This window comes from Pristiophorus japonicus, chromosome 9 (genome assembly GCF_044704955.1).
Source record: "Pristiophorus japonicus isolate sPriJap1 chromosome 9, sPriJap1.hap1, whole genome shotgun sequence".
Classification (NCBI taxonomy): domain Eukaryota; kingdom Metazoa; phylum Chordata; class Chondrichthyes; family Pristiophoridae; genus Pristiophorus; species Pristiophorus japonicus.
Window position 1 is genome coordinate 163011552 of NC_091985.1, and position 11849 is coordinate 163023400.

Genomic DNA, 11849 nt, shown 5'->3' on the forward strand with positions numbered 1-11849 from the left:
GGTACATCAGTCATTGAAAGTTAGCATGCAGGTACAGCAGATGGTGAAGAAGTGAAATGGCATGTTGGCCTTCATAACTAGGGGATTTGAGTATAGGAGCAGGGAGGTCTTACTGCAATTGTACAGGGCCTTAGTGAGGCCTCACCTGGAATATTGTGTTCAGTTTTGGTCTCCTAATCTGAGGAAGGATGTTCTTGCTATTGAGTGAGTGCAGCGAAGGTTCACGAGACTAATTCCCAGAATGGCAAGATTGACATATGAGGAGAGACTGGATCGATTGGGCCTGTATTCACTGGAGTTTAGAAGGATGAGAGGTGATCTCATAAAAACATATAAAATTCTGATGAGACTGGAGGGGTTTGATGCAGGAAGAATGTTCCCGATGTTGGGTAAGTCCAGAACCAGGGGACACAGTCTAAGGATAAGGGTTAAGCCATTTAGGACTGAGATGCGGAGAAACATCTTCACTCGGAGAGTTGTTAATCTGTGGAATTCTCTACCGCAGAGAGTTGTTGATGCCAGTTTGTTGGATATATTCAAGAGGGAGTTAGATATGGCCCTTACGGCTAAAGGGATCAAGGGGTATGGAGAGAAAGCAGGAAAGGGGTACTGAGGTGAATGATCAGCCATGATCTTATTGAATGGTGGGGCAGGCTCAAAGAGCTGAATGGCCTACTCCTGCACCTACTTTCTATGTTTCTATGTAACACACTGCGCGAGACAAATTCACATCATTTCCTCTCTGGCCCAATTGTTAACTACCTTAAAATATACGTCTTTAAATATCTTGATCTTATGTTGTTATCTATGTTCACAAATCGAGGTAAATGGCAGTTTGAGAAGCAAAGATGTGGATTTGACTTCTCTGTGGTGCCGGCGGAGGAGCTGGTCGTTGTCAAACTGAGGCTCTTCAGCACCACCACTGGAATGAGGATGTAAGTACAGTACGGACACTTCATGTCTCAGATATCCTTAATAAATGAGAGGAGAATGGAGGAACCGAATGCAGATATGCAAATTCCAGTATACAACAGATAAGCCTAACACCTTGTCGCATCTTCCAGAAACTTCTTAAAGCAATTGACACCGATTATTTTGGAGGTGCAGTGAGTATTATGTCTACTCACCAGCAGCAACAGTTATAATATCTGACAAGGGGGCAATGAAGCTTCACAATAAATGTATTGGGGCAAGTGGCATTTGGAGGGGAAAATAACAAGCCCCTTCAAGGTGGCCTCCTTCACAGATCTCCAGGGCAGCCCTCAGTTCCAGCATCTGCCAGTGCTCTCCAGTAGATCAGCAGCTCATAGGGTTTCACCTTGTGAGAGGTCACGAGTTTCCGATAGGCGCAAACAGAAAACTGGACCTTTGAGATGTGGAACGTTTTTGACGAGTTGATTTTCACCGGCGCTATCTTCATCTCAGCTAGACACAGACCGACGAAAACATCCTCCAGTTTCAATTTGGGGATGCTGTTGGAAATATTCCAAACACAACAGGCGATATCGGTTGAGAGCACGTACCCGGTGCCAGAGCAGAATGGCGGATACCATTCCAAAGGGTATTCCTGTTTACTCACGTACCATTTACTGGATTTGTCCCTCATGGGTCTCGAATGTTCCCATATGTAGCCGGTGTAGATGTTCCTGTGACTGGTTTGCGACAGGAGCTCGATTAGATTATAAATATTGACAAACATGTCTGAATCAGTTTTCATCACAAAGGAGGTGGACGGACAATATCGGTTCACCCATTCCAGACCCATCAGCACCTTGGTGGTCAGGTTGTAATAAGTGTCACTAAATTCTTTCTGTATGATATCTTTGTGCAGCAAACCTTCCTCGAGCAGATGCTCCTGATGCTCCTGGTTGTACCCGAGCAGGAAGTAGACCACTACCCTCTTGCCATGTAACATCCGCTCTCCCCCCCAGGTCTGGCGAATGGCCGAACGAGCTTTGAACTCGTCCTGGGCACTGCAGACGAGAATGACCAGGAATGGGTGGCTGACGTCACATTTGCTGTTGGGTCGTATTAAGAAGGATCCGCCATTGAACTCTGGGTAATGCCTACGGTCAAGAATGTTGCTGCTTAAATATCTGAGTGTAAACAACATCATCAAGAGGAACACACAAACAGCTGAATAGATTTTTGGAAGTAATTTGGAATAAGATATTGCATCAGAAAATATCTTCATGCTATGAATCATCTGTAAAATAAAATGAACAAATTGATTATGGTGGAATGCGGGTAATGCAAGGGGAGACACTTTCCAATGTAAGATTGTTTGGTTCAATTAGTAACATAGAACATAAGAACATAACAACATAAGAATTAGGAACAGGAGTAGGCCATCTAGCCCCTCGAGCCTGCTTCGCCATTCAACAAGATCATGGCTGATCTGGCCGTGGAATCAGTTCCACTTACCTGCCCGCTCCCCGTAACCCTAATTCCCTTATTGGTTAAAAATCTATCTTTCTGTGACTTGAATACATTCAATGAGCTAGCCTCAACTGCTTCCTTGGGCAGAGAATTCCACAGATTCACAACCCTCTGGGAGAAGAAATTCCTTCTCAACTCGGTTTTAAATTGGCTCCCCCGTATTTTGAGGCTGTGCCCCCTAGTTCTAGTCTCCCCGACCAGTGGAAACAACCTCTCTGCCTCTATCTTGTCTATCCCTTTCATGATTTTAAATGTTTCTATAAGATCACCCCTCATCCTTCTGAACTCCAACGAGTAAAGACCCAGTCTACTCAATCTATCATCATAAGGTAACCCCCTCATCTCCAGAATCAGCCTAGTGAATCGTCTCTGTACCCCCTCCAAAGCTAGTATATCCTTCCTTAAGTAAGGTGACCAAAACTGCACACAGTACTCCAGGTGTGGCCTCACCAATACCCTATACAGTTGCAGAAAGACCTCCCTGCTTTTGTACTCCATCCCTCTTGCAATGAAGGCCAACATTCCATTTGCCTTCCTGATTACCTGCTGCACCTGCAAACTAACTTTTTGGGATTCATGCACAAGGACCCCCAGGTACCTCTGCACCGCAGCATGTTGTAATTTCTCCCCATTCAAATAATATTCCCTTTTACTGTTTTTTTCCCCATGGTGGATGACCTCACACTTTCCGATATTGTATTCCATCTGCCAAACCTTAGCCCATTCGCTTAACCTATCTAAATCTCTTTGCAGCCTTTCTGCGTCCTCCACACAACCCGCTTTCCCACTAATCTTTGTGTCATCTGCAAATTTTGTTACACTACACTCTGTCCCCTCTTGCAGGTCATCTATGTATATTGTAAACAGTTGTGGTCCCAGCACCGATCCCTGTGGCATACCACTAACCACCGATTTCCAATCCAAAAAGGACCCATTTATCCCGACTCTCTGCTTTCTGTTAGCCAGCCAATTCTCGATCCATGTTAATACATTTTCTCTGACTCCGCGTACCTTTATCTTCTGCAGTAACCTTTTGTGTGGCACCTTATCGAATGACTTTTGAAAATCTAAATATACCATATCCATCGGTACACCAGTATCCACCATGCTCGTTATATCCTCAAAGAATTCCAGTAAATTAGTTGCACATGATTTCCCCTTCATGAATCCATGTTGCGTCTGCTTGATTGCACTATTCCTATCTAGATGTCCCGCTATTTCTTCCTTAATGATAGTTTCAAGCATTTTCCCCACTTCAGATGTGAAACTAACCGGCCTATAGTTACCTGCCTTTTGTCTGCCCCCTTTTTTAAACAGAGGCGTTACATTAGCTGCTTTCCAATCTGCTGGTACCTCCCCAGAGTCCAGAGAATTTTGGTAGATTATAACGAATGCATCTGCTATAACTTCTGCCATCTCTTTTAATACCCTGGGATGCATTTCATCAGGACCAGGGGACTTGTCTACCTTGAGTCCCATTAGCCTGTCCAGCACTACCCCCCTAGTGATAGTGATTGTCTCAAAGTCCTCCCTTCCCACATTCCTGTGACCAGCAATTTTTGGCATGGTTTTTGTGTCTTCCACTGTGAAGACCGAAGCAAAATAATTGTTTAAGGTCTCAGCCATTTCCACATTTCCCATTATTAAATCTCCCTTCTCATCTTCTAAGGGTCCAACATTTACTTTAGTCACTCTTTTCCATTTTATATATCTGTAAAAGCTTTTACTATCCGTTTTTATATTTTGCGCAAGTTTACTTTCATAATCTATCTTTCCTTTCTTTATTGCTTTCTTAGTCATTCTTTGCTGTCATTTAAAATTTTCCCAATCTTCTATTTTCCCACTAACCTTGGCCACTTTATACGCATTGGTTTTTAATTTGATACTCTCCTTTATTTCCTTGGTTATCCACGGCTGGTTATCCCTTCTCTTACCGCACTTCTTTTTCACTGGAATATATTTTTGTTGAGCACTATGAAAGAACTCCTTAAAAGTCCTCCACTGTTCCTCAATTGTGCCACCGTTTAGTCTGTGTTTCCAGTCTACTTTAGCCAACTCTGCCCTCATCCCACTGTAGTCCCCTTTGTTTAAGCATTGTACGCTCGTTTGAGACACTACTTCCTCATCCTCAATCTGTATTACAAATTCAACCATACTGTGATCACTCATTCCGAGAGGATCTTTTACTAGGAGATCGTTTATTATTCCTGTCTCATTACACAGGACCAGATCCAAGATAGCTTGCTCCCTTGTAGGTTCCGTAACATACTGTTCTAAGAAACAATCCCATATGCATGCTCTTTATATCCTGAAAGAATTCCAGTAAATTAGTTAAACATGATTTCCCCTTCATGAATCCATGCTGCTAGGAACTGCTAGGACTAGGAAGAAGTCAATCAGTTCCTCGAACATGTTCTGGACGTGTCCCTGATGGGTCTCATGGCTGATCTGTATCTGAACACCATTCACCCTCCTTTCTACTGTAACCGTTAATACCCTTACCCAACATAATGACCCGCATTTTCTGTACCTGGCTGTAAGTGCCTAACAAGTTCCAGGTTTTCACGCGCAGCACTTGCACGAAAGCTCATAAGTTGCAATCTGTGAAGATTTCTTGATAGATCCACCGCATCCCTGGGAAAAGGACATTCGATGGCAGAGAGTTGAACTGCTCAGCGAATGCCTGTGAAATTCTTATGCCTAGTAAAAGCAGAAATAAAGCACTGGCCCTAAAATTCCATTTTGTCCTTCCCACGGGCATTTTAGAGAAAAAATTACGCACCGACCTTAAGCTGCTGCCCATCTTTGACTTTCCGATGCTGTGGCCTCTACTGACTGCGTGTCGCAGTGCGTTCATGTCGGGATGTGTGCAGGCCTGGAGCTGCAGTCACATGGCTCTGGGCAGCCAATCTGGTAAAATATATACTCATTCATAGTAATAGGAGTTCCGAAAGGTCTTAAACTCCTATTACTATGATTGAGAAACAGCCCCAAACACCCAGAACACTAATAAAAGATAGTAAATATACACTACATTCATTTAAATTAAAGTTATTAATGTCTTAAAAAGTATATATCTTCCCGATTTTTAAAAACTTAAAAAAAAATAAACTTACCTTTGTGGGGAGGGTTTTTAATGATAAAATATGTTTTCATAACTTTAATTTTTATATGTTTTTGTGTTTTGTGTTTTGTAAAACACTTGCACCTCAGGCACAAGATAAATATCTGAAATTTGCACTTACAAATGTCCTTGCTCCCAATCTGCGGATGATCTGTCAAGCCAGAAACTTGACAGATCGGAAAAATCGGTTTACAGCATGTACGCAGCACTGAAAACCGGCTTTTCCGATGCCTTCCTGGGTCTGTGCAAACTTCGTACGGGCCCAGGAACGTCGGAGTTTCAGGGCCATTATGTTACCAGTGTAAGAATTTAAATAAATACTAAAATATATCGACACATACAAACATAGAAATTTACAGCACAGAAGGAGGCCATTTCGGCCCATTGTGTCCACGTCGGCCGACACAGAGCCGCACGGCACTTGATCAACAGCCCTGAAGATTACATATAAACCTATGAACAATGACGGAAAGGCAAAGAGCACCCAGCCCAACTGGTCTGCCTCACACAACTGCAACACCCCTTATACTGAAACATTCTACACTCCACCCCAATCAAAGCCATCTGATCTCCTGGGAGAGGCAAAAACCAGATTAAAAAACAGGCCAAATTAGGGAGAAAAAAATCTGGGAAAATTCCTCTCCAACCCATCCAGGCAATCAAAACTAGTCCAGGAGATCACCCTGGCTGTATTCTATTCCCTGCAGTACTTACCATTACATCTGCGCCGTCCAACAAATGGACATCCAGTCTAATCCCAATTACCAGCTCTAGGTCCGTACCCCTGCAGGTCACTGCACTTTAAGTGCCCATCCAACCATCTCTTAAAAGTGATGAGGGTTTCTGCATCCACCACTTTCCTTGCAGTGAGTTCCAGATCCCCACAGCCCTCTGCGTAAAGAAGCCCCCCTCCAAATCCCCTCTAAACCTTCCACCAACTTTCTTAAAACTATGCCCCCTCATAATAGAACCATGAAAATAGACCCTTACTATCCACTATGTCCAGGTCCCTCAATATTTTGTACACCTCAATGAGGTCTCCTCTCCACCTCCTCTGTTCCAATGAGAACAAACCCAGCCTATCCAATCTGTCCTCATAACTAAGATTCTACATTCCAGGCAGCATCCTAGTAAATCTCCTCTGCACCCTCTCTAGTGCAATCACGTCCTTCCTATAATACGACAACCAGAACTGCACGCAGTACTTCAGCTGTAGCCTAACCAAAGTATTATACAGTTTAAGCATAACCTCCCTGCTCTTATATTCTATGCCTTGGCCAATAAAAGCAAACATTCCGTATGCCTTCTTAACTACCTTACCACCTGGCCTGCTACTTTCCGGGATCTGTGGACAAGCACTCCAAGGTCCCTTTGTTCATCCACACTATTAAGTGGCCTAACGCTTAATATGTATACACTTTCCTTATTAGTCTCCCAAAGTGCATCACCTCACGCTTCTCTGAATTAAATTTCGTTTGCCACTGCTCTGCCCACCTGACCAGTAGATTGATATCCTCCTGCAGCCCATGACTTTTCTCTTCATTATCAACCACACAGCCAATTTTAGTGTCATCTGCAAACTTCTTAATCATACTCCCTATATTCAAATCTAAATCAATACATACCACAAAAAAGCAAGGGACCCAGTTCTGAGCCCTGCGGAACCCCACTGGAAACATCCTTCCAGTCACAAAAACATCCATCAATCATTATCCTTCGCTTCCTACCTCCAAGCCAATTTTGGATCCAACTTGACACTTTGCCCTGTATCACATGGACTTTAACCTTCATGACCAGTCTACCATGTGGGACCTTATCAAAAGCCTTGCTAAAGTCCATATATACTACATCGTAAGTACTACCCTCATTGAATTTTTTGAGGAGATAACCAAGAGAGTCAATCAGGTTAGTAAAACACGATCTTCCCTTAACAAATCCGTGCTGACTGTCCCTAATTAATCCTTGCCTTTCCAAATGCAGATTTATCCTGTCTTTCAGGATTTTTTGCAATCATTTTCCCACCACTGAGGTTAGGCTGACATATTTTGATTATATTTTTTATATATTTTTAATTATTTAAATATAACAAAACATTAAAATTAGTTTCGGTTATTTTTAGCTGCTTTTAAATGTTTATTTTTTTTAATACATTTTTGTTTCAAATGTTGCATTGACTTAAAAAATTACATGTTTGAATTGTATTTAATTTTAATTTAACTGCCATTTGAATGTGATTCCCATTCATGATTATGGAAATTTCGTCCGTAAATGTAATCCCCTTAGTATGATGGGGAGCCCTCTCTCATTGGTTGGTCTGACCCCGTGATCCCGGGGAGCTCCTGGGTTACGTGGGCCTTTACACAGGCGTTCCTGTAGAGGCCCAGGACTGGGGAAGTCCGTGCCTGCGGGGCCATCGGGGAAGCACACAATTAAAGGCCCAAAGTCGATTAATTTCAGATCTGAACCCTTCCTTGTCCCCAGCATCAACAGATATTTTAGGTTGAGTTGCCGATTTACACTGCCCTTTGTGTGAATAAATGCTTCCTGACATCACCTGAGAATGGCTCAGCTCGAATTTTAACTCCCCCCACGAGAAGTAATATTGTCTCTCGACACGATCAACTACTTTAATCATTGCAAATAGATCACTCTTTTAACTTGTATACCCCATGCAGTACAAGCCATGTGTATGGAATCTGTGCTCATAACTTAAACTTTTGAACTGAAATTGAATTGAAACAATTCAGTCCACATGTGCTTTGGTGAGACTCGGCTGAATCGGCATAACAACTCTTAACTTGTTGGACTGGTTTGAATTTAACAGTCCCTGAATTTAACGGTTCCTCACACAGTAACTGATTTATTTTAAAGAAGTTGGAGTCGCCGCTCCCATAATCGAAGTTGCGGGTCACAGGAGCGTGTGGGGGCGCGATCATCTTGTCAGCAACGATTTATATATACGGTAAACAGAATATAGGTTTGGTGGCAGAAACAGGGAAGTTCCAAAGCCAAAAACAGTGAAGGTCCAAAAACATTTAAGGGTCCATCTACATGGATTATAAATGAACTAATCATAAAGATTAATGAAATGCTGGTCTTTCTATCTAGAAGACTAGAGTATAAGGGGGCGGAAGTTATGCCAGAGATAAAGAAAGCCCTGGTTAGACCACAGCTGGAGTACTGAGAGCAGATCTGGGCACCACACCTTAGGAAGGACATATCGGCCATGGCGGAATTCTTAATGATAATTTTAAATCTGAAACTGATAGATTTTTATTAAATGGGGCAACAGCAGGTATACTACTTGGCAGTCCTTCGTGACAAGGATGACGCTCTTCATACCAAAAAAAAGATGGGCTCACAGATGTTACAATGAGTTACATCTTAAAGGGTGGAAGATTCCTGTGCATGGATTTTTTTAACGTGTGGTGACCGTGTGACCACCACAAGGGCTTGACAAAGCTAGGGCTTGGTCCAGTGGTGAGAATTGACCAAGATGACTGGAGACCAAGCTATGTTGCGGCACCCCTGAGCCCTGACCCCGCCGCTTTATATGCTGCGCCGCTCTGGGCCATGACCCCGCCAATATTAAATGCTGCGCCGCCGCTCGCTGGGCTCGAACTCTGCCCCTCGCTGGGCTCGAACTCTGCCCCTCGCTGGGCTCGAACTCTGCCGCTCGCTGGGCTCGAACTCTGCCGCTCGCTGGGCTCGAACTCTGCCCCTCGCTGGGCTCGAACTCTGCCCCTCGCTGGGCTCGAACTCTGCCCCTCGCTGGGCTCGAACTGTGCCCCTCGCTGGGCTCGAACTGTGCCCCTCGCTGGGCTCGAACTCTGCCGCTTGCTGGGCTCGAACTCTGCCTCTCGCTGGGCTCGAACTCTGCCCCTCGCTGGGCTCGAACTCTGCCCCTCGCTGGGCTCGAACTCTGCCCCTCGCTGGGCTCAAACTCTGCCCCTCGCTGGGCTCGAACTGTGCCCCTCGCTGGGCTCGAACACCGCCGCTCGCTGGGCTCGAACTCTGCCCCTCGCTGGGCTCGAACTGTGCCCCTCGCTGGGCTCAAACACCGCAGCTCGCTGGGCTCGAACTCTGCCCCTCGCTGGGCTTGAACACCACCCCTTGCTGAACTTCACCACCATACCTGCTGGGCCCAGTTCATACCTCCCCCCCTCCCGTTGGGCCTGGATGCCACTCCAATGGGGGCGCTTCTCGGCCCCCCGCTGGTCACAACCTCCATACCTGCAGGCCCCAGATCTTGGCCCACTGCTGGGCCCGGGCGACATACCTGTTGGGCCCGGATCTCAGCCTCCTGCTGGGCCTGGACGTCATACCTGTTGCGCCCGGATTATGGCCCCCTGCTGGGATCGAACGCCGCACTTGCTAGCTTCGGATCCCAGCCCCCTGCTAGGATCGAACACCGCTCCAACAAGCCCGAATCTCAGCCACCCACTGGGGTCGGACGCCGCTCCAGTGGGCTGTCTAGACTCCAGTGACATCAATCCAGTCGCCCTTGTAGAGGTGGTTGCGATCCTAGGCCAGCTCACGCCGCTCCCTGCAGTGGCTAGCTCTCCTACTTATACCCCGTTATACTGATACTGCGAAACTATTACTCGGACTGCAATCCTATGTTCCTCCAGGACCTCCAGGTAATTTTGTCAAAAGAATTCCGGTCGGAGGCATGCGCCCTAACAAAGCCTCCGACCGCAATTTTCACCCAAAGTGTTTGTTTAATTTTGCTGCCATTTCCTTATTCCCCATTTTAATTTCTCCTGTCTCAGTCTGTAAGGGACCCACATTTACGTTTGCTAATCTTTTCCTTTTTACATACCTATAGAAGCTTTTACAATTTGTTTTTATGTCTATCAGTAGTTTACTCTCTTATTCTATTTTCCCTTTCTTTATCAGTTTCTTGGTCCTCTTTTGCTAAATTCTAAATGCTCCCAATCCTCAGGCTTACTGGTCTTTTTGGCAACATTATAAGCCTCCTCATTTGATCTAATACTATCTTTAACTTCTCTTGTTAGCCACGGTTGGACCATTTTCCCTGTGGGGGGTTTGTGCCTTAAAGGAATGCATATTTGTTGTAAATTATGTATTAATTCTTTAATGCTAGCCATTGCTTGTCCACCATCAAACCTTTTAATGTAGTTTCCTAATTTACCTTAGCCAACTCGCCCCTCATATCTAAAAAGTTTGCTTTGTTTAAATTTAAGAACCCAGTTTCGGATTTAACTTTCAAACTTAATGTAACATTCTATCATATTATGATAATTCTTCCATTGCCAGCGTGTCCCATGTATGAATAAAAAAATAAACAAGACACACTGTTAAAAGTTGTTGTTAACAATCACAAATCAGTTTTTACAAACCATTTTTACAAATCACTTCATGGCCTCGCCCCTCCCTATCTCTAATCTTTTTCAGCCCACAAAATGTCTGCGCTCCTCAAATTCTGGCCTCTTGAACATCCTTCATTATAACTACTCCACCATCGGTGGCTGGAGCCCCAAACTCCGGAATTCTCTCCCTAAACGGCGGATATATGGAGTTAAGTTACCGCTCAGCTATGACCTCATACAGGCTCAAGAGGCCAATGGTTTACTCTTAGAAACATTGAGAATAGGTGCAGGAGTAGGCCATTCGGCCCTTCGAGCCTGCACCGCCATTCAATGAGTTCATGGCTGAACATGCAACTTCAGTACCCCATTCCTGCTTTCTCGCCATACCCCTTGATCCCCCTAGTAGTAAGGACTTCATCTAACTCCTTTTTGAATATATTTAGTGAATTGGCCTCAACAACTTTCTGTGGTAGAGAATTCCACAGGTTCACCACTCCCTGGGTGAAGAAGTTTCTCCTCATCTCGGTCCTAAATGGCTTACCCCTTATCCTTAGACTGTGACCCCTGGTTCTGGACTTCCCCAACATTGAGAACATTCTTCCTGCATCTAACCTGTCCAAACACGTCAGAATTTTAAAGTTACTATGAGATCCCCTCTCATTCTTCTGAACTCCAATGAATACAAGCCCAGTTGATCCAATCTTTCTTGATATGTCAGTCCCGCCATCCCGGGAATCAGTCTGCTGAACCTTCGCTGCACTCCCTCAATGGCAAGAATGTCTTTCCTCAAGTTAGAGACCAAAACTGTACACAATACTCCAGGTGTGGCCTCACCAAGGCTCTGTACAACTGTAGTAACACCTCCCTGCCCCTGTACTCAAATCCCCTCGCTATAAAGGCCAACATGCCATTTGCTTTCTTAACCGCCTGCTGTACCTGCATGCCAACCTTCA

General features: G+C 44.7%; 1 protein-coding gene across 1 annotated transcript; it reads right to left on the bottom strand.

The window, feature by feature from the left end:
• Positions 1-1240: 1240 nt before the first annotated feature.
• On the bottom strand, positions 1241-9886 carry LOC139273952 (beta-1,3-galactosyltransferase 5-like). The gene is made up of 2 exons (XM_070891025.1): positions 9797-9886; positions 1241-2206 (listed from the first exon to the last, which is right to left on the bottom strand). The coding sequence occupies exons 1-2, from the start codon at positions 9884-9886 to the stop codon at positions 1241-1243; spliced, it is 1056 nt and encodes a 351-aa protein (XP_070747126.1).
• Between the last annotated feature and the right edge of the window lie 1963 nt (positions 9887-11849).

What these genes read in the sequence shown, in the direction of transcription:
- LOC139273952 (XM_070891025.1), bottom strand. Translation starts at nt 9,886, where the DNA reads ATGACGTCCAGGCCCAGCAGGAGGCTGAGATCCGGGCCCAACAGGTAT. An exon ending in CCAAGATCTGGGGCCTGCAG is followed by an intron (nt 2,207 to 9,796) that starts GTATGGAGGTTG and finishes TTTATTTTACAG; the next exon opens with ATGATTCATAGCATGAAGAT.